Source organism: Harmonia axyridis, chromosome 2 (genome assembly GCF_914767665.1).
Source record: "Harmonia axyridis chromosome 2, icHarAxyr1.1, whole genome shotgun sequence".
Lineage (NCBI taxonomy): Eukaryota > Metazoa > Arthropoda > Insecta > Coleoptera > Coccinellidae > Harmonia > Harmonia axyridis.
This window is the reverse complement of record NC_059502.1, coordinates 59,802,430-59,826,802: the sequence shown is the minus strand read 5'-3', so window position 1 is coordinate 59,826,802 and position 24,373 is coordinate 59,802,430. Positions and strand designations below refer to the sequence as shown.

The following is a 24,373-nucleotide window of genomic DNA, read 5'->3' as shown; positions in this document are numbered from 1 at the left end:
AATAATTTTGCTACTGCGAATATTACATATGTTAAGGCAAGGATATTATCTTATATTTTGTCCATATACCATACAAACTACAACGTCTACCCCAAAACTCACAACCTCTCATTTAAGAGATACATTCTAACTACTTTTTACCTACTTTCAAGTTCCCAAATGTTGTCAACCAAGCATTTCCAGACCCAAACACTCCGGTACGTATTTTTCAGAAACTCAAAGATTGTGCGATCTATAACAAAGTTTCATAACAGCTTCCAAAACTATGTGACCTGATGTTGTACACTGCGCAAAAGAATTAACGCACATTATGGAAATCTCAAATTTATTCTACAACCGAAGGTGTTTTCAATGATAATTATTTTCATCAGAATTATGCATGCATATGTTATCCACTTTCAACGTTTTTCTTCAATACAGATGTTTTTTCCCAGCAGGAATAAAAAAAGATGAGATTATCAGATTTTGAATGTATCGGCTCCATTCTGAAATCAGTTGTTCTCGATCAATTCTAGTGATCAATAGTTTTTCTTTCGTTTGATTTTCTACACTCGATCGCTATGCAACGCGAAACACGCAATTTGACCCAAGAGGAATGTGCCCAAGCGGTAGTTTTGCGAGAAGAAGGGTGGATATACACAAGAATTGCAGAAAGGTTTGGAGTTTCCCATACAAGTGTGTCCAGAATGTTGCAGCGATTCAGGGAGACAGGTATGAATGTTCGAAGACCAGGATAGGGTAGACCACGGGTAACAACTGCCATTCAAGAACGTTACTTGAGAGTTTCTTCGTTGAGACAACGGTTTGCAACCGCTCGCCTCCTTCAAAATCAGCTTGAGCAAACTCATGGGGTGCAAATTAGCGCTCAGACAATAAGAAATCGCCTCAGAGAATATGATTTAAGGCCTCGTGTCGCGGCAAGAGGCCCAGTTATATAAGGAACATTCTTGAAGAGCATGTAGTGCCATTTGCCCCATAAAAATTTCATTTTTATGGACGATAATGCCAGACCCCATCGTGCGCGCATCGTTCAGGAGTACCTTGAAGAGGTTGAAGTCTCTCGAATGGAATGGCCAGCAAGAAGTCCAGATCTCAATCCGATTGAGCAGGTTTGGGACAACCTCAATAGAAGGCTGAGAAGTTCAGAAAATCATCCAGCTACCTAAATGACTTAGGAATCCAACTTAGAGAAATCTGGGAAGGATTAGATCAGAACATTTCAAGATCACTCATTTTGAGTATGAACCGTCGTTGCCGAGCTGTAATTAACGCAAGGGGTGGAAATACCAAGTATTAAATCACTTATCAGCATTCCAGTATTTTGAAAATTATTTATTTCTCTTCTTTCACATAGGATTCTGTGAAATCCTGAATTTTTCATCCATTTGATGTGTCTTGTTTCGTTCAAAACCTTCACGAGAGAACATAAAAAATAAGTTATAAAGTCAATGTAGAGTTAACTTCCATAAAAAGTGAGATTTTCAGAATGTGCGTTAATTTTTTTGCGCAGTGTATTTGATTACGGAAAAAAAAATAAAATGGGCACTCACTTTGTGGCATGAGGTTAATTTCAACCATATCACTACCGTAGGGATTCGATACGCTGCAATTGTACATCCCGAAGTGACGTTCTTGGGACTCCCGTATTATCAATGTGGACTTGATACCTTCAGGAAGAGGATCTTCCAGGATCGAGTAATCCTGGTCGTGGAGGTCCACCTCGTTACCATTGAATGTCCAAATTACTCTTTCAGGTGCGGGAATCGAGAAAGCTGTGCATTCGACTCGGACGTTATCACCTTCTATTCCAAACTGCGTTTTGTGGCTTATTATTGCTGGAGGACCTGCAGAAGAAGATTTCGATTAGCTATGCAGACAAAAATAAATTCAGAAATAGCATATTTTACAGATTTGCCGAAGAAGCTTGTGGTGAATATTCATAAAGTTTCATTTTGAGGTCCGAATATATAATTATATGGAATTTGTGCTGAAGAACAACTTTTAAAAATTGAATTTATTTACAAGAAATGACGAGAGTTATATCTAACCGAAACTAATTAATTCATTATCAAATATCTTATTGGGACCATCTAATTGACTGAATAATTTTGATAAACTGATTCAAAAAACAATCTGGTTTTGATAACATCGTCTCATCTTTTATGGAAAATGGTGTGATCATTGGCACACCTCTGCAAAATACTAGATTAAACAAAATACAATGTATCTTAAAAAATGATTGAAAATAGCTTAGTTTACAATTTGTCTACAATAAAATATGCAATATTAAATAGGTACGTACTCGAAAATATGTGGTCACAATATTTGTATTTTTAGAAATTCGATTCAGAAATGGTCTCAAAAGAAAAAGTAGGTTCGACTCACTGATTACAAATTAGTGGTCACATTCAATTCTCTTCAATGATCTTCTAGAATATGACGGTGTAACGTTAAAGAAGAAACAATCATAGAAGAAATGAGAAATGTATTTACCTTTCAGATATATCGAAGCCTCAGCACCTATTTCTGGAAAACCAGGGACATGTGCCGTACAGAAATATTTTCCTGCAGTACTATCGTCGACCACCAGTGTCAAATTAGGACTAGTGCTAATTTTTTTCCTGTGATCTTTATGGAACCAAGCTATGTCTGGTTGTGGGTTCCCATCGACGTCACATGATAATGTTACACTGGAGCCAGTATCTGCTTGGGTTGTTTTAGGCCTTGATCTGAATTGTGGTCCATCTGTTGGAAAAAGAAGATTGCTTTGTACTAAATTTACTCTTACTCTTGCGAAGAATTACTTATTGCCTCTTATATATTTTAATAACATCATAATTCCATTGAAAAATTATTGAAACTGTTAATTATAATTTTTCGCGCTTTAACTACACAGCAAAGGCTAGTTTTCTGCCGGAAAGTATGTTACTAATTGTATTGGGTTTTACATGTTCATTGAAAATTAATTCTTCACAAAGGTACACACTTTGTGTTGATTTATATTTTTGTATAAATCGATAACGCGTTTTGTTACATCACTGCACTTTTACTATTGCTTGAGAGCATAGTTACAATGTAATGAAATACGTTACGAATAATTTCATATTAAAAATAGAAATCAACCAGAAGTCCTTATTATTAATTTATGAGTATACAATGAATTTCCATAAATAATGGTCAACACAATTAGAAACTGGTATTCGTCGAGCTCACATGATACATCCTTTATAAAACATTTTTTTCAGAAAAAATACCTATTGATTTGTTGGTGCAGTTTTCCTAACATGTCACCATCGAGCAGTAAATGTTGATCATCGAATTGGGAAGGGAGCTCTGTTTCCAATTTTAAAAGAGAATATTTTTGATTTCAGATTTCAAAATCATTTTAATGGTCATGCAATTTCATATACACAATGAGTCCTCGGAAAATTTTAGGAAAAATATCCTATAAGCATATACAAACATGTGTTCCGCTGAAAACATTAGGATTTTAACACTTACTAGTTTCGAGTGCAAAATATAGGAATTTTTCATATTATGTTGAATGTGTGAACATCGGCTTCCAAATAATTCGAAAGCGAAGGTTGTGAGTAGTGTTGTTTTCGTTTTTATTTTTTAGTAAAAATATCCTCTTTCAATGAGGGTAATATGGAATTCTGTTTATATTGGTTGGGATGCCATGTGTGAACAGGCAGATCAGTAAAGGCGGTTTGGAGATTTTTATTGCAGAAGATGTTGACAAACGCATTGAAGCGGAACAACCTTAGGTTTTCAAAAATCAAGGTTGAAATATGAAAAGGCGGCCAGCAAACTGGGCCAAATTGCCTCCCCTCAAATACAGGCGCCTGAAACGATCGTTTCACCTCCAACGCCATCCCTGTATCCAGGCCGTATCACCATCTAGTTGAAACAATACAATGCGAATTTTAAATGAAAAAGACGAAGCAAGATTTCATTCTCGAGATGTTCAAATTTCATGAATGCGAATTCGTAGATGTCGAGTTGTATTCGCAATATATGTTTTCAAAACCAACCTCTTTTGAGCACATTGTCGGGGCGAATATCATCAACAGTTACTTACCGACTTGTTTTCAACAACACATTACAAAAAGTATTTTCCCACCAAGTTTTGCTCTCTGATAATTCCGACAAACTTGATCAACAGAAGAACTTCCTTAATTGCTATGAATTTTGCATGAAGTGTGTGGCGTATTTTCTAACTCGTTGGTGTGAAGTGTTGAATGTATGAAATTCACAAATGAAGGGAAAACATTGTGTTGTACTTTCTACGTGAGGAGTTTGTAACGTGATGATTAAAATTTCACTGGTCTGGATGATTGAAAAACAACTTTAGGATACAGGAATTCGTGGGGGGTTTTACTGAGGAAAATAGGATTCACCGTGTTACAGAATATAATGATTACTTTTGCTGCGGATCAAAAGAAAATTTTTATAACACGAATTTCCATAAATGCATAACCATTAACATACAGTTCGTTTTACGATCTTACTATTGCTGTGGTTAGAAAAAAGACACTTTCTACTCTTAATGACCAATTCTGATACATACAAATAAGACCCATGAAGGTAGATATGATTCCTCAGGTCACGAATTTGATTCCTTACATGCTATAACCTGCAACTGCCTTGATATTCACGAATCGATGAAGAGGGAAATTAGAGTTTTCACTGGTGTGTTTTCATTACGCTATACTTTGATGTCGAAAATTGCCTTTATGAAATATTTAAATATTCATATAAGTATATTGATATAGATCATGTTGAAGGTTACATAGATTAAAAAGTTAATAACTTTACAGAACTAATGCAGAATAGTTATTTATAATACAAGTGCATGAGGCATTGATATTCTTCCACGAGTTCAAAATTCGAGCTTTTGAATGAACATGAGCCGTATGCGTATTATTCATTATTTTCTCTAATTCATAAAAACATTTTTAATTAACTGAATTTTTCCATAAATATTGATTTCTGCATTGAAAAAGGATGATTGGCAGAATTGTTTTTTTATCTCAAATTTGACAGATAATAGATGAATCTGTGTCAGAAGAATAACGAGTATCAATAAAAAATAATGAAATATATCCATGAAATCTGTGTAAAACTGAAATATTCCCTCAGCAGTGCTGAAAGTGGCATTTTCCCAAATAAAACAAATGCGGGAAAGTAGTTATTTAGAAACGGTTGTAGAAAATAGAATATTGTGCAACAAGTGGGGAAAGTCCAACTTTTCTCGAGAATATAGAAGTTTGTGGCACGAGCCTGAAAGGCGAGTGCCACAAACACACGAGCGAGAAAAAGACTTTCTCCACATGTTGCACACTATACTTATCTTACAACTGCACAAATTTCAATAATTCAAGTAATGGCCTTCGTTGACAGTATGTGCTAATTTATTGCGTTTCCGTAAAAACGATTCAAAAGCCCAATTTCATTGGTCTACCAAGCGAGGTGTGGGCAAAGTGCCGTGAGAAATAATATTTCCCACAGTTTCTGCAATACATAGTTTTGAAATTGAGTAAGCTATGAAGAATACGCCACTTTTCATAGCAGTTGTAGGAAAATACTATTTTCCAGCTTGTTAGAAATGTGTTGGTCGCGTCATCCATTGAAAATTCAAGAAAAATGTTGAAAAACCTAATAGTTGCGCGACCACATATTCGACAGAGTAAAAAGTTATCATTATGAGGCCACCAAATCAGTGCCTTTCTGGAATTTTTGTATTTTTCATAGGACAATCCATGAGCAATAATATCCAAAAATATAAACGATTTCAGTTTCATCAGTGTATAAAATGTGTCCCAAATAAAATGTGCGAAATGAGTTTCTAATTTTCAGATAATAAACGGAAAGAAAAAATATCCACTTACAGCTCACATCTAGAGTCTCGCTCTCTTCGCTTTTTCCAACAGCGTTGTGAACCTCGCATTTGACAATAGAATCGTGATATTTTCTCGTGATATTGTGCATTATCATCTCCGTTGTGTAGTCACCAATAACCTGCTCGTCGTTTATGAACCACCTGTATGTTACATCGGGAGGGTTGGCATCCGCCTTGCAGCCCAGCCGAACGTCAGCGCCCTCTGGGATCCTGCCGTTTGGCGAAGCTCCAGAAATGATGGAGACAGTCACCTTTGGCGCGTATTTCACCTAGAAAAAGAAAAAGTATTGAGTTTTGCATATGTGAGGCGAAATATTAAGACAAAATTAATTTGAGAATGTGGGGAATGGGTGCATTTTTAGCTACAGGAGAAGTTTCGATGGTTGTTATCTATGGTTTCAAAGATGAGTATGTCAAACTGTGTTGACATTTCTGTTTAGTAGCCCGTCCATATTTCTGTGTTTATCGTAATATTTATGGCCAGTTGCACCATTTGCCTGAACATTGATTAAAATTTATCGCTTAATTTCTGATTTCTCTCAATAAATCAGAGAGTAATCAATGTTTAAATTTTTAATCAATGTTTAGGCAAATGGTGCAACTGGCCCTTAAAGTTCTTGCCAGTTGCACCATTTGCCTGAACATTGATTAAAAATTTAAACATTGATTACTCTCTGATTTCTCTTAAGAAATCAAATCGATGTTTGGGCAAATGGTGCAACTGGCCATTAAGCTCTTGAAAAAAACCCCATTATTTCCCACATGGGGTAATGCTATTTACTCCAAATTTAGAAGACCCTTTCAAGATTATCAGGGTTTTGTTCTGGGAAGGTATTCTACCTGAAAAGTCTGAACATATTGATATTAAAAGAGTGTAAGGCACAATTATTATTCTCTATGCTAATGCTTTGCATAAGTCCTGAAATAGTTCTTTCTCTAATTCTGTGGTTATTCCGTTCATTCTTCCACATCTTGTAGAACAAAATCGTGCGAGAATATATCAGAAACGCACAGTTTTCATGGTTATATTTTATTATTATATGTTGGTACTCCGAACTTTCCGCCACGGCTTTATCTGTCAATTCATCAATTTGCCTAAAAGAAATCATTTCTGCCAACCAATATTTTTCAATGCAAAAATCACTAAAAGATATTTATGGAAATATTTCATTAATTTCAATAAAAATGCCATGAATTAGAGAAAATAATGTATAATACTCGTACAGAAGGCTCATTCTACCTCTCTTTCATTCAAAAACTCGCCACTTCGTGGCTCGTTTTTGAATTTTGAACTCGTGGAAGGATATCAATGCCTTCTGCACTTGTATTATAAATAACTATTATAATACAAGTGCAGAAGGGAAACAAGCCACGAAGTGGCGAGTTTTTGAATGAACTAGTGGTAGAATGAGCATTATGTACGAGTATTATTCATTATTTTCTCCAATTCATTGCATTCTTATTGAAATTAATGAAATATTTCCATAAATATCATTTAGTGATTTTTGCATTGAAAAATGTTGTTTGGCAGAACTGTTTTCTCTAAGGAAAATGATGAACTGACAGATAAAGCCGTGGCGGAAAGTTCGGAGTACCAACATATAATAATAAAATATAACCATGAAAACTGTGTGTTTCTGATATATTCTCGCACGATTTTGTTCTACGAGATGTGGAAGAATGAACGGAATAACCACAGAATTGGAGAAAACAATATATTTCAAAACAATTCATCGAAAAAATATATATTGTTTTGTGTTCTTAATCGATAGATTCATTACAGGATATAGAATCTGCAATTCTCTTCAATGAATGTATCGATTTGTGAATCTATAATGGGCAACTAGTCATTTGAAGTTATTCACTATTTCCATTAGTAGGAGGACTTATTCTGTTCTAAGTATACCTTTTATTTTACAAATAATGAAGAGCTCTTAGAATTTTCATTTAGAAATATGAACTGTGTACACCTATTTGACTGAGTTAATCGGAAACAATCGCAAATATGATAAAAAAAAAATATCTATCGAAAGAAAGATATATATTTTTCGTGGATTGAAATCCTAAACAAAACTTTGAATTTGTGCACTTTATTGTATAAATATTACAAAAGTGTTAGTAACTAAACTCGAAAATATGATTTTAAAATGTTTTTTCTAAACTGATAGGTTTAAAGGTTGAATATATATTGGAGGAAGAAATTATTGAGAAGAAAACATGCCGATATTTAGAGTTTTGGAGTGTAAAAAGTGGTTTCTGAAGACATAGATAAAATAGATCAATTTTCATCTATCGTTTGAACCAGAACGGCGTATCGTACAAAAAACCTTAATGAAAGATGCTTGTATAAAATTTCATTCACTTCGTTTCTGCATGGAGAGGTCATTCAAGAAAAATTGATATTTTCTACGTTATTGGCAAAAAAAAACACATAAAATTGAATTTTTCACCTTGTTTTGAATTTTTCCGTCACGAAATTTTGGTGGCAAACCTCAAATTCGGATTCATCACCCCAAAAACCATCAATTCGAAGAAATCAAAACTACCCCAAAACTTTCCTGCGAAAAAACACATATTGACAGGACCATAAGAGTCTAAGTACCGCATAATGTCATCGTTGAGTTTAACTAATTCCTGCTGTATCTATGATACCGGTTAATCTAGTCATTGAATCATTCCATCTATGCATCATTCGATATTCTAGAGGTTTCAAGCACGTAGATAACCAACAAGTTGACAATAAATCCTCGCTAACAACCATGGGGTAACATCATACCATTAACCAGTGTGAATGGAGCGAATCAGAGCGATTGGCATAATGGGGAGAGATGAAATGCTGTATCCAGTCTCAGGATTTGCAGCAAGATTCAAGTTGATCTTCAATGCGGTTTTAATTCATGTTTCATAAACGATGTAATTGAATGATCAGTTTGAAAAGGCATGTAATTTGTCGTTTATGATTTTCACAATGTTGAACCATATCAAACTTGACTCAGTAACTTACTCATAAGTGGAACTTAAGCTTATAGTCCAATAGATGCCTAACAATTTACTGTCCTACTTGAAATTCTTTTTTTTTATTATGTACATACACTGCGCAAAAAAATTTACGCACATTTTGAAAATCTCAATTTTAATGAAAGTTAACTCTACATTGATTTTATAACTTATTTTTTATGTTCTCTCGGGAAGGTTCTGAACGAAACAAAACACATTAAATGGAAGAAAAATTCAGGATTTCACCGAATCTTATGTGGAAGAAGAGAAATAAACAATTTTCAAAATACTAGAATGCTGATAAGTGATTTAATACTTGGTATTTCCACCCCTTGCGTTAATTACAGCTCGGCAACGACGGTTCATACTCAAAATGAGTGATCTTAAAATGTTGTGATCTAATCCTTCCCAGATTTCTCTGAGTTGGATGCCTAAGTCATTAAGAGTAGCTGGATGATTTTCTGAACTTCTCAGCCTTCTATTGAGGTTGTCCCAAACCTGCTCAATCGGATTGAGATCTTGACTTCTTGCTGGCCATTCCATTCGAGAGACTTCAACCTCTTCAAGGTACTCCTGAACGATGCGCGTACGATGGGGTCTGGCATTATCGTCCATAAAAATGAAATTTTCACCAATGTATGGGGCAAATGGCACTACATGCTCTTCAAGAATGTTCCTTATATACCAATCAGCATTCATAGCTCCATTACCAACGACCACTAGGTCTGTGCGAGCTGTCAGAGATATTCAACCCCATACCATAATCGATCCTCCCCCGAAACCAGTAGTATTCAGGAAATTGCACTGAGCATATCTTTCATGTGGACGTCTGTATACAAGGAAACGTCGATCACAATGGTAGGGGCAGAATCTGGACTCATCTGTGAAGAGAACTCTTTCCCAATCAGCCTCTTCCCAATGGATATGCTCTCTCGCAAAATCCAAACGCGCTTTTCGATGGGCTGGGGTAAGAACTGGGCCTCTTGCCACGACACGAGGCCTTAAATTATATGCTCTGAGGCGATTTCTTATTGTTTGAGTGCTAATTTGCACCCCATGAGTTTGCTCAAGCTGATTTTGAAGGAGGCGAGCGGTTGCAAACCGTTGTCTCAACGAAGAAACTCTCAAGTAACGTTCTTGAATGGCAGTTGTTACCCGTGGTCTACCCTGTCCTGGTCTTCGGACATTCATACCTGTCTCCCTGAACCGCTGCAACATTCTGGACACACTTGTATGGGAAACTCCAAACCTTTCTGCAATTCTTGTGTATGTCCACCCTTCTTCTCGCAAAACTACCACTTGAGCACATTCCTCTTGGGTCAAATTGCGTGTTTCGCGTTGCATAGCGATCGAGTGTAGAAAATCAAACGAAAGAAAAACTATTGATCACTAGAATTGATCGAGAACAACTGATTTCAAAATGGAGCCAATACATTCAAAATCTGATAATCTCATCTTTTTTTATTCCTGCTGGGAAAAAACATCTGTATTGAAGAAAAACGTTGAAAGTGGATAACATATGCATGCTTATTCTGATAAAAATAATTATCATTGAGAACACCTTCAGTTGTAGAATAAAGTTGAGATTTCTATAATGTGCGTTCATTTTTTTGCGCAGAGTATTTTGTTCATTTGAGTTTCCGAAGTTTTTCTTCGTGCATTGATGCGGAAAAATAAAAAGATTATTACATATTTTCCTGAATAGCTCGTATACAGAACTGAACAATCCTATTATATTATAATATTGATTTCGAATACATACAACAAGCGTTCAAAAGCTGCTCACTTCAAGTCGGTGCTTTCCTTATTTGATTTTCGATATTCTTATTGAATTTTTTATGATTCTGGTGACGCCATGAACCAGAAATTTCTTTCCTATATTCTCCTTGAATATTATATGATTCTGAAGACGCAGATATATAAGAAATAGTTCAAAGCTGAAATGGTTATTCACTTGCAAAATGTCAACTCGATCGTTACACAATTATTAGGTATTATGAGGTGAATTATGACTATTTTACATTGAATTTGATATTGAATAATAGGATTGTTAATCCTATTATCAAAAATTGTCACTTATGCCAATAAATATTATTCTCTTAGTATTTTAGTTTGGCAAGTTTCAATACTAGTCCTTTTGTTTAGGATAATTCTGGTGAATTTAAAATATTTGGTGGTTTTAAAATTTTAATTTCTTCTGTAATAAGTCAACTGATTTTCTTTAACCTAACCTAACCTCAAAATCACATTGACAGAAAGATGACATGAGCGCAATAGCGGAAATCAAGTAAAAAGGGACCAATACCATTGAAATCCAAGAAGGCTGGTCTCTTCAAAAGTCGCAACTTCAGTGTTAAGGATTTTCATGAGTAAGTGACACACCAGTGTTTTAGACATCTTGGATAAACCGCTTTCAACTCCAAATCTATGTTGGAATGACTACTTTGACAACCGATCTATATATCGGTAAGACTTCAAAATTTATAGTTACGGAAAATACTACTAATAACTATTCCACCACCTTAGAATGGTAGAAAGGAACCTACCTCTAATTTCAACTTCGCTGATCTGTGGGTCCTTTCCGCAGTGTTCTGAGCCTGACACGTGAAACTTGTGTTATGGTGATCTTTTCGCGGTGTCAACTTCAGAATAGACTTGGCAGTGTACCTTCGTCCATCCGACAGTTCCTCTACTATGTACTCAATTCCTTCAGTTAGGACATTTCCCATCCCATCGATCCATGTGATTTCCGCAGCAGGTTTACCACCGTGGCTTATGCATTCCAGCTCGATCTCACGGTCTTCGGTTGTTACTAGATAATCGCCCTGTACAATCTTCGGAGGCTCTGGTGGAACCAGTACTGTGATGGTGGCAAAATGACTTCGGATGCCTGGTTGACCCAGAGGACCTGGCAATACCTGGCACTGGTACTTGGCATCATCTTCGAGCATGACAGGGTATATTTCCAAAGAGAAATCACCTGAAAAGAATTCAAAATTAGTTTGGTCACAATTCAAAACGATATTGAGTGTTAGAATAAGTAACAAACCAAGAGAAATAAGGAGAGGAAGGAATTTTCTATACGTAATCATTAAACCATGTGATTCTGTTAATATTGTGATAACATTCATGTAGGATCCAGTTAGTTCCCTGTAACTAATTGAGATGGTAAACCGGATACTTGGAGACCTATTAATTTCTTCAAGTGTCGAGGGCATGACACTTTCAATGAATTTACAGGGAACGAATTGTTATTGTACGTAATGTAAAAAGGATGTGTAATTCTTCGGGGTGTCGAAGATGTGTCATGTCGGTTGTAAATCTTAAGAGACTTACTGGGGTTGGGGAAGTTCGAGAACAAGACCGTTGTACCAGATGTGTTACATCTGTGTATCAGGTTCTAGTCCTTCTAGAATATTCGATTTCCAGGAATCCGCGAAGATCTTTGTAGGCGGTACGGCAAAGCTCTTATTGGACTAGGGGATGGTACTTTCCCTAAGGGTGTGGTCAAACCGAAAGAAGGGAGGTCGATATTCGAGACAGGGTAGTTCCAATCGGTAGAGAGTACAGTTCAAATCAAGCCGAAGACGGGTAAAGTTGAAATTAAGTCTAAAACGGGAGACAGAACAAGTTCGGTCGGTCAACTTAAGACGTACGACGTAAAGATGGTTCGCGGACTAGATTGAGACGAGTCGCGAACAAATCAAAGAGGAGACGACCGAAAACTTGAAGTACGACAAAGACGTGATAAACGAAGACGTTTAGAGTAATTAAACTAGAGTTAAAGACGAAATTCAGTACCGTAGTGAGAAACTTGTAATTAAGACGTAATTAGGATCTTCTCGATACTGAGTTTGTACTGTATAAGTGTGGCATTGTAAATAGATGTAAATAATTGAAAAGAGTTCAATTATTACAAATCCAACAAAGTCACGGAGAAAAAGACGAAAGGCCAGGTGATCGAATCATACCTCTAGACAATCGATTAATCAAGCCTACATTGATTATATTTTCTCTGAAATGATTGATCTCAATTTGATTCAGAGTGATTTCCTCAGCTGAATTTTACAACTGGAAGAATGAAGTTTTTATTGTAACTGATTTTCACACTATTTTCATGCAAATGAATTCAATAAAAATGATAAAAGAAAGAGACTGCGCTAGGCAATTCTCAAGGGTTAATCTATCAGGAAAACTGAATCGAATCCCGCCCACTGCAGATTACAGGTGCTTTTTAACCCGGAAAGCTGACAGCTGTCGAAGGTCCATATCCAGGGTGACGGACGAAGACATGTAGAAAGCAGCTCAAGAATTCACCTATCTTCTGTTCTTCCTAGTTATTTCCGTAACCCAATAAGTCCTTGACCTGGCGCATAGATGGCATCGCTAGTGCCATACCACTTCTTTTTCTCGTTAGTACCGAGTATGTGTCAAAATTTTGGAACATGGAGTTAAGCCTAGATCGACATATAGAGCCTTATGAATAAAAAAAAGGAAAACTTTCTACTTGCGAAAAATGAAGCAAATTCTGTTTTAATGAAAAACAAGCAAAATCGTTTACTTCAATATAAAAGGTAATCTATAAATATTAGAGGATTTGCTCATAATTTTAGTGAATGGTTAATAATAAAAGTCACCATTTACTTTTAGTTATAATAGAAGCCAATCTTTCAACAATGATACATCTAGTCAGAGACAAATCATTTGTTGAAGTAAAAGGGTCTGATGAGGTTTGAAGTGCAATATGGCTGATGTAGAGAACATGAGAGAGATCAAGTTAGCTTATAACGGGTGTTTTTTTTCGAGGTATATAACTTTAAGTTGGCATTACTGTTCAAGATGGCGACCGATGCAACAGCTGTCAAGTGATTTATTCTCAGTTTGGTTCGGCAATTCATCATGAATAGACTCACGCCTGAACAACGCTTGCAAATAGTGCAATTTCATTTCGAAAATAATGCTTCTGTGCGGAATACGTATCGCGCACTACATCCATTTTATTTTATTTAGCGATGAAGCGCACTTCTGGTTGAATGGCTACGTCAACAAACAAAACTGCCGCATTTGGAGTGAAGCTAATTCTCAAGTATATGTCGAAACACCGTTACATCCAGAAAAACTGACTGTTTGGTGCGCTTTATGGGCTGGTGGAATCATTGGTCCGTACTTCTTCAAAAACGATAATGGCCAGAACGTTACGGTCAATGGCGATCGGTATAGAGCCATAATTACTAACTTTTTCATTCCTGAATTGAACATCCATGATGTCCAGGAGCTGTGGTTCTAACAAGACGGCGCAACATGTCACAGAGCTCGTGCCACAATCGATTTATTGAAAGACACGTTTGGTGACCGCCTAATTTCACGTTTTGGACCTGTGAATTGGCCTCCAAGATCTTGTGATTCAACACCGCTAGACTACTTTCTGTGGGGCATAAAAATTGGGCATTCCCATTTAAAAAAAAACCGGGCTGTATCGTGTTTCGTCCAGCCTATAGGGTCAAAAATGATTTGATGTTATGCGATGAGTGCTGTCGATTCCATCAAAATTGAATAATTCTCCTAGCTCAAAATTTTCAAGAGTTATCGACCGATCGAGCACTATGGACTCACCCTGTATAGTCGTTTTCTGTTATGCATAATCGTTGGGCGAACCCTATTGTTATTTTCGCATGATAGCGATAACGCCAAGGTCCATGGAGATGTCTAGCTTATTACTTTAAATTACATAACATACACAAGTTCGTGTTATCTGGAACGACAGGTTAAGGGTAAATATCACCATCGCCTTGGGAGGAATTATCCGAGACATTCAAGCTGAGGATCTTCAAACGGGAGACTTGTCACTGTAGCTCCGTATAACCAATGACATAACAAGTCTGAAGTGCTGCCTCGGGACCTGCCAGACTGAGATAAAGCCATCACAGGCAATTATGTCGTAAAAAATAATAATATTATTGGCCGTCCCGGCTTCCAGAATTTATGGGGACATGTGATGACTGGAAAGCTGTAAATGAACTCTCCTTTTATGGTTCCTTGTACGGTAGGACGAGACATTATTAATCATTTATTGGATCAATTCCTGCAGATTACATCGTAAAATTTAATAAATTCGAGTCCTATTGCACGTAGATAGTGTTGTTTCATGTCCTACTTACTTGGCGGTGAAGCGATTCGAAGGAAAATGGCTCTTGAAACCTACGATAGAATTTTCAAGCGCATCAGACATTTTAGAGGAACATTTCTGTCTTTAATATTATCGGAAAGATTTAATACATATAATACATTTCGGTAGCCAAGTCAGAAAACATTTGTTTGATCGGGGAGCCACAAGGCTCCTTTCCTGTATCCAATTAATTCTTTATGTTTATATGATTTTTTCATCAGGCAAGTGAATATTGCGCTATTTACCATTATGTTGATGATATCGGTTCGGATCACGCTAGTCTGTCAATCGATATGAAATGAAAATATGGGGTTGTAACTTGACCCTATCTCAGATTCTACAAAAATGTTAATACACTCATTCAAATTTCTTATAAAGTTTTACAACATCTGTATCACAGTGAGTAAATACTTGTACATTTATGTGACGGATAGGAAACTCCATATTGAAGTAGATGATTCTTTTTCTGATAAGTACGAAATTCATCTTGGTGTTCCACAAGGAACTCTTTTAGGGCCCCTTCTTTTTATATTTTTTATAAATAACCTAAAGACAAAGATCATATATTTGTAGATGATACATAATTTTTGGCTAAAGCTAACGATATGAAAAATCTTATCTAATTATGTAAAACGCTCTTGAAAACTTTTGCTGATTGGTGTACGATGAATGGATATGTTCTCAATTTGGAAAATACAATCAAATTCGGATCGAGGGAACGAAGTTCTTTGGTTCTTAGCTATTGATAACTGCTTGAAATGGTCAGATCGTGTTCCCTATAATTATCATCAGAAAACTCAGTTCTGCCTGCTAAAAAATAATCTTCCACTCAATGCTATTCTTAACGTTTATTACAGGTTAGTGTAAAGGGTGGGTCTTTGACTTGTACATATATTTCGAATGAAGATTCCTGTGGTCAGAAGAAATACTTTTTTCCTTTACTATTTTTGCCGATTCGATTTTTTTTTCTCACTGAGTCTATCAGGCATTCTGAAGTTCACCGGACTTTGATGGAATTTTATGTTTGGAAAAGAATCATAACAGCAATAAAAAACTAGATTTCAAATTATTTCTTTCGATTCCATTCCATTTGCGAAATATTATAATACCAAAAATTATATTTATATTATATATTTATATATATTTTTGGTGTCGAAATAATATTCAAGATTTTAATTTAAGTTACATCAAGATATCACGAGATTGGAATTCAATGACTTTGTTCTGAAAAGGAACAAGTGTCATTTGTTTATAATCCATCTTTCGTCATCATCTTTCACGAAGAAAAAGTAACCAAATAATATCAGGTTTTCTTCTTCACAAGAATTCATCCCATACTTTATTCACTTCCAAAGAAGCATTATCTCATTCAACGAGGCAAATCAGAATTCTATAATACGACAGGTGAGATTGCAAATTATTCAATCTCATTAATGAATGATATTTTATCAATGAGATATTCAGTAATTTCTTGGAGTGAATTCACTTCGAATTCACAGTTTGAGATTGTAAATTTTTCTACTCAACTCAAAACACCAAATGTGTTTCCTGAAGGCAAGCATAAAAAGTTTCTATTAAATAAGACCCTCTATTTTCTGGCCATCAAGCAAAGTTACGTGGAAATCCAGGCCTAATATTCATCCTTCCAGAATATTCAGGGTCTATTAACTCCCGCTGAATATTCATTTCATCAATATCGAGAGCGTTTTTTATTTCATATTTTTTTTATTTAAGGAGGAGGGAAAAGTTTAGAATACCCATTAGCTGTTCGCGCTTACTACCTGTTTTGAAGAATATTTCATGTTTTTCATTTCTCCTTCTATATAGAACTGGTACCTAACGTTCTCGAAATAATCATTCATTGAATATAATGGAAAGAGAAATACCTATTTCTGGAAGATAATTGATGCATATGGAATCTCTATTCCATTTTTAATCTATCTGCACATTTTCGTCAGGAAGGTCAACGAGCTCTTCTTTTTTTGGCCTCAGGGTTATCTCTTTCCAACTCTCCCTTCGATCCAGGGAGTTTCTTTAGTTCATTTCACTATCAGTGAGCGGTTAATTATGCACGAAGTTATCCAAAGTTTTGTCTAAACATGAGTCCCATGATATATATTATTTGGAGCCCTGAGGCAGTCACAATAACTTTATTAACTGAACTTCTACAATACGTTCTGTTTTAAAGTTGGTCCAATCTATAGGGTATAAATAATAAACTTTTCCACTTTGGTCTCATGTTACATTCATAGCATGAGTTAATAAGGAAGAACCTTCTTTTTTATGAGAATCTAATGGTCTTACCGAAGAAGTTAAAAAGTCACCACTGATAGGATGAAAGTTTGGGTTTGTTTTACTTTGGATACCACCCTTCTTCCGATTTTCAATTATCTATTATGCAATATTGAAGGAATCATTATATTTTCTCTTCTTTCGTTGAAAATAGAACCATGAGTATTTCATTACCATTCATAATTCAAGAATAAGTCCAATGTCAGATGCAATTAAAAATTTCTGTTATAATTTTGATTAATTGTGTTGGGTAAATTTATTCCAGGAGTTATTGAAAAATCTAGACGGAAAAAAAGAGAATTAAGTTCATGATCAATAAGAAACGATTGAAAATCAATTACAAGAATTGAAATAAGTGATACTAAGAATTTTAAAAATGGAATAAATCCTGGATATAAGTATAATGGTGAAATATTTCGACCAAACAGAAATACCTGAGATAATTTTGAAAATATACAACCGGATATATATTGAATTCAAACAATTGAAACAGAAGAGGGCAGAATCCCACTCAACTAAATTATATGAAAAAAAAAAATCGAGCTGAATTTGAAATATTCTGATATGGATATTAAATAACAATTTAACAAAGTTCCGCTTCTGAGAATAAAACTTTCTGTCCATTAGATTGGACGACTTATGATTGCGAGATGATATTAAAAATCAAAATATTCAAGAATCAATTTCCGGAATAAATTCAAACAAGTAGAAAAACTGCGAATTTATTCATGTACCGATTAGAGAGTTATTCACATGTGAAAATTTAATGGCATCTGCATTTTTAATTGGCATATTAGTCCCCCTATAATTGAGCAACTCTACAGATGTTTATATCGTACAATTAAAGTGTGAAATTTCCTGTGTAAAACATTTCCTAATTAGTTCAATGTTTGAAGTATAATATTATTATATCCATAGAAGTATAATTTGCATAGAATCCATTGTGAATCGAAAATTCCTGATCCAACAGGAATATTTATGTGAAATAATCAATCGGTGTTTTTGAATAATGCCATTTTTTACATCAAATTTGCATGAAAGTGAAATAGAGCTTTTTAATTCTGATGGAAACATTCGCCAAAACCAGTCGATATTCTTCAGGAGACAAAAATTGTTCAGAAAAAAAAAAAAATGTGGATAATTTCAAAATACAAAAAAATCAAATGACTCATATCATACATCATGTTCGAAGATAAAGTTTCAATCGTCCAAATTCTAAATTAGGAGAGATTGTTAGCTTTGGGGGTTGGGGAGTTATTGACATAGATATTTCATGAATTGCTGAGTTAATTCATTGATGGAATTTGTCTTATAACTATCATTCTGCTTAGGACAATCTTCCAATCTTTACTAGGTTAGGTTAAGTTAATTTTAGAACAAAAATTTGAACAAACGTTAATAGTTGTTAATAAAATATATGTAATTTGGATATAGTGAAATGATTTGTAACATTATTCACAATTTGTCTTAATTCTGGTGGTGTTAAATAGATTTTTTCGGCAACCGTCCGGGAAGTGCTCACTTCCCGGACGCTTTTCCTCTGAGAAAGTAGCATTTCCCGGCCTAGTCCGGAAAGTACGTACTTCCCGGACTAGGCCGGAAAAGAATCATAGAATCCATAGCAACCGAGATAACGGCTGACAGTTAATATGAAATTAGTTGTCAAAAATTTGCTTATTTTTTGATTGCAATCGCAATAAAATATGGAAAGCAGCAGCGATAGTGTTATTTTACATGGTTGCCGAAAAAATATTTTACGCAACACGCCCGAAAATGGTTTTTTTGGACTCACAGACTTCCAGGACTCGCTTACGCTCGTCCTGGAATTTTGTCTATTCGTCCAAAAAAACCCTATTTTCCGGACTTGTTACGTAAATTACTATTGTCAGACATAATACACGAATTGAATGCGTAATTGTAAATTATTTCAAAATTCGAAACGTACCATTCATATTCGAATTCTGTAGTCTGTCAATTCACGTAACAGTCACACCAACTGCCAAGATACAATACAAAAGTCACTAGGACGTATAATCTGAATTTTTCATTGAATATCGACAATATTTCACAAATCTTAACTGAAATAAAGAAAATATCATTTAATACTCGTTGCTGAAGTCAATTCCCACACTCATGCGTTTGAAAACGAGCGACGAAGGAGTGATATAATATAATAATAATAATAATAATAATAATATAAAAAGAATTCCAATTTCGCATTCTTATTGGAATAGGAGCCCATTCTGCAACTTCTTTGAGAGTATACTATTACTGTACAAGTGCGTTAAAATGAAACAGAAATGACACCAATGCCATAAATGGCTAATGGGACACAATTATATGAAAAAATTGATTTTTTCAAATTGGAAAAAGTGTAAATTCATTTTTGTGTAGCCACCTGATGGAATTTTTCATCATTGAAGTTTTCCATTAGTCGATTTCGTCAATCAGAGGTCGAATTTTCGGCACAATCCCTCCAAGGAGCAGTTTTCCACGGAACGTTTTCACCCGAAAGCAATAAAACTGCTCCTTTATACACCTATACTCGTTACGTGTAGCCTGAGGCTTTTTTATCGTCAATCAACCCAGAATGTCTATTCAACTGTCCCTTCCCCCACCCCCGACCGCTGTATGTTAATTGGGTACTAAAGCAAACGGTCCAAATTGAAGGCCTCAATATGCAGTGTTTACACAGGCGGGCCTATACTTCTGACAAGTTGGGTCATGCTTTGTGTTAGAAAAGTTAACAATATGGTCAGGTTGGACCGGACATTCTATCGCGGACGAAATTCGTAACCTGTCAACTTCACTATTTAAAAACCTTCGGGATTTTAATATAACTACTGAAGCAACATGGCCTGGGTAGTATTTTTTCTCTTTATTTATTGAAGGTGAGTAGGTGCCAGCATGTGAAATTCATAATTGATTTATTTAAAAACCTACATCATCAGTTGACCTCAGGAATCTAGATTTTGGAATATGGATAGAGATGTTTACATTTTACTGTGTACTGATTCGATGACTAGAATTGGTAATCAAGATCTTGCTATTAGACTTCTTTCTCTGGGACCATGTGAAAGTACAGGTCTACAAAAATTTTCCTCCAAACGTTTGACCATCGAAAGTTGAAATTATTCTATACTAGTTACCTATTGGTGAGATAGAGCCCCAACTATGCCAGAATGAATAGTCAGGCTGCAATCAAAGCACTGAGCTCACATATCATCGATTCTAAGATGGTATTGGAGTGCCCAAGAAAACTCAATGGAATATGCAAGAATAACAAGGTCTTCTTAGTCTGGGTTCCCGGCGACTCGGGAATTAGAGGGAATGAAGAGGCCAACACAAGGCAGAGGCAGAAAAGGAGCACAAAATCCTTTCATCGGCCCGGAACCTTTCTGTGGTGTAGACAAATGCACCTACAAGAAAGTGTTTCAGGAAAAAGAGGTAACCGAAAGAGAACAACTCTGTCGAAAACTTCTTGGTCTGGGTCACTCCAAATAGTTTCTTCGAAACTTTGACTCCATTTGTCCATTTTATCGTCGACAAAATCGTCCATCTGAGCAGTTAATTCGATTAACCATGGAACGTTTTCGCACCACGTTTAGTCTTATTGATAACTCGCATCCCCAGAGACGCCGTACAGAAGAAGCTATTGCTGCTGTAGAGCGTAGCATTGAGGAAGACCCGAATGAGTCTATCCGCCATCGAGCACAGGAATTGCATCTGTGCCCATCCACTTTATGGAAGATTTTGCTGAAGGATCTTGGTTTGCTTGCTTACAAAATCCAACTCGTGCAAGAATTGAAGGCAAACGATCATCAAGTAAGGCGTAGATTCGTCGAATGGCTCCAAAATGAGATTGCCGTTGTTCCCGATTTTCATAAGCGAATTTTGTTTAGCGATGAAGCGCACTTCTGGTTGAGTGGCTACGTCAACAAACAAAACTGCCACATTTGGAGTGAAGCTAATCCTCAAGTGTATGTCGATACACCGTTACATCCAGAAAAACTGACTGTTTGGTGCGCTTTATGGGCTGGTGGAATCATTGGTCCGTACTTCTTCAAAAACGATGATGGCCAGAACGTTACAGTCAATGGTTATCGGTATAGAGCCATGATTACTAACTTTTTCATTCCTGAATTGAACAACCATGATGTCCAGGAGCTGTGGTTCCAACAAGACGGCGCAACATTTCACACAGCTCATGCCACAATCGATTTATTGAAAGACACGTTTGGTGACCGCCTAATTTCACGTTTTGGACCTGTGAATTGGCCTCCAAGATCTTGTGATTTAACACCGCTAGACTACTTTCTGTGGGGCTATGTAAAGTCATTGGTCTATGCGGATAAGCCATAAACCCTTGACCATTTGGAAGACAACATTCGCCGTGTTATTGTCGATATACAGCCACAAATGTTGGAAAAGTCTTCGAAAATTGGACGTCCAGATTGGACTACATCCGAGCCAGCCATGGCGGTCATATGCCAGAAATCATATTTAAAATGTAAGATTATCTTGCGGATAAATAAAATTCATGTCAATCGAATAATCCATCGTTGTTTTATTGCAATTTAAAGTTCTATAGCTCTAAAAAAAAACACCCTTAATTATAACTACCCAACTAGGTTTTCTAATTTACTTTTGGATCAATAAACATCATCACCATTACTATCATTCAAATTGAAACTTCAGAAATGACCAGCTAAAACATGGCAGAACTGAAACGAATTGACTTTCAGTCCATTCTTCTTCATTCCATCATTCGATCGTGCTCGGCAATCAAAAACATTTTGTGGTGGAAACCGTAGCCCTCTATTCGGACAAACAGGGATCATTTCTATTCTTTGTCCGTTCTTTTTGCCAAACGTATTGTTGTCAATCCATCATGGTACAGCGTTTTGTTTTTGGGGAGGAACTCAATTCGCGGTCTTTCCAACAGAATGATTTTTTACCTCGTTATTTTTCGCCGGCCGTGTCTGCGAAGGGTAGAAATCGAAATATGAACAACGGATAGCTGAGAACGAGGACACAGAACGATCTCGTCATATTACACCGATACAATGCGTATTCTGATCGAAATACGTATCAGTCGGGATTGATGCTAGAATCATTTGACGTATATTTCGAGGCTACGCGGATAATTCACAAAAGAATTTTTTTTTCATTAATACGTCAAACATCCATTCGAAAAAAAAAGAGGGGGATTTTTGAATGTGTTTATATTTGAAATTCACATTCGAAATTCAGGATTGGGTAGCATCCGATGGGAATTGTAGTTATTCGAATGAAATGGGAAATTAGTGCCTGGATTCATCGGGTTACAATGGTTGAAATAGAGGGTAATACAGGGGCTGTTGCAACGGGATTCACCACATTGTTTGACTATTTATTAATGTACCTATTATCGGATGACTACCGTGAAATGGACTGGTTTAGTGATGTTGATAATACTATATTTGACACGATATAATTAAAATATAGAGCGAAACTGATAAATCAGTGAAAAAATTTTGAAAATCCATCAATAAATGACTGAGAAGAGATCATTTAAATTTACGTATTTTAGCGCGGAACGTCTTTGGTCTCCGACTCGTCTGTGACGTCACGCCACTTGCCTGTGATCGCTACACCATAAATTACGTTTAAATACTTAGCCGCGCCAAGGCTCTCGCGCCGTTTGTAGTTGTACAGTGTGGTTTTAACTCGAGTTTTGTTTTTATGTCACCATAATGGAAGAAGGCTTCGTGAAAGGACAAAGTTATTTTTACTCGATAACTTATTTCAAACCAACTTACACCTTAGTATTTTTATTATCAGAAATAGACAGCTAGTACTGATAGGTACTTACATCAAAATGATCTTTACACACATATGAAGTAGTTTTAGGTCCAATTAAGTCACGCCTCATTAATTTGCACCACTTCTTCCTTTGATTCATGTCATTTGGTACATGAAAAAACAATTTATTGGGGTTTTTGATTGTCGTGCTTGCACACATAGGCACAATACAATATTTGTAGGATTTTTTTTAATTTCAGCCATCGTGTAACGAACAAAACACGACACGAACGGCACAAGTGATTGTACACCAATGAATTCGTAAGCACTCTACGAATACCAGTCGCCTCGTGTAAGTGACGTGACGTCACACACTAGACGTATTATGAAATTATTCTCCCAAGCGCAACTTCAAAGTCCCATAACTTTTTCATTTCTAGAGATATTTCAATGATTCTTCCACATTTTTGTTTTATTTTACTTAAATTTTTAGAATTAATCCTTAACAAAAAAATGAAAACTAGTCCATTGGTAATATTCATCCAAATTTCATTTGTCGCCTTCAACGTCGACTGCTTCTGTAAAAATGAAGGGTTTTCTCTCTATGAAATGTCCTCCGTGTAATCTCCTACAAAACTTTGTGAGGAAATTTTTGATGACTCGCAATATATCTCACCAATAACTTGAGGGATGTTGGTTTTAAGATCATCAATAGTGTGAGAATTATCGGCTGAAGACTATCCTTTTCAAAACAAAAAAAAAAAAAAAAACAAAGGCGATAAAGCATAAGATATTGGTGGCCAATTGACATAGCCGAAACGATAAACGCCTTGTGTTTTGTTGCATCATCTTGCTTTAACCACATCTCTTTTAACTCCATATCATTCGTTTCAGGCCAGTAAAATCGGTAAACATTTGGATATAGCAATGAGAATCAAAGGTTTGAGTGACACCCTCCTCATTTTCAAAGAAGTACGGTCCAATCACTTCATCAGACCAAATTCCACACCATACAGTGACATTTTGTGGATGTAAAATGGTTTCTCAGCAGTTACAACAGGATTTTCACATCCCCATATCCTTCAATTTTGCTTGTCTACATAGCCAACTAGTGACCAATGCGTTCTGTCGCTGAAAAAAATTCTATGTGAAAAATTTTCATCCAAACGTTGTTGTCACCCAATCAGCATATGCTCAGAATTACATGGTCAGCTGGCTTCGGTTCTTGTGTC

General features: G+C 35.9%; 1 protein-coding gene across 3 annotated transcripts in view; it reads right to left on the bottom strand.

Annotated features, from left to right (window-relative positions):
* LOC123672461 (irregular chiasm C-roughest protein-like) overlaps positions 1 to 24,373 on the bottom strand; it is a 140,112-nt gene that overhangs the window by 9,066 nt on the left and 106,673 nt on the right. For 2 of the 3 annotated variants that reach the window (XM_045606556.1, XM_045606557.1), the window contains 5 exons: positions 11,446 to 11,879; positions 5,892 to 6,171; positions 2,494 to 2,745; positions 1,551 to 1,844; positions 146 to 232 (listed from right to left, as the gene is read on the bottom strand). In XM_045606556.1, the coding sequence (XP_045462512.1) occupies positions 146 to 232; positions 1,551 to 1,844; positions 2,494 to 2,745; positions 5,892 to 6,171; positions 11,446 to 11,879 (1,347 nt within the window). The remainder of the gene's footprint in view (positions 1 to 145; positions 233 to 1,550; positions 1,845 to 2,493; positions 2,746 to 5,891; positions 6,172 to 11,445; positions 11,880 to 24,373) is intronic. The other variant, XM_045606558.1, reaches the window with a different exon arrangement.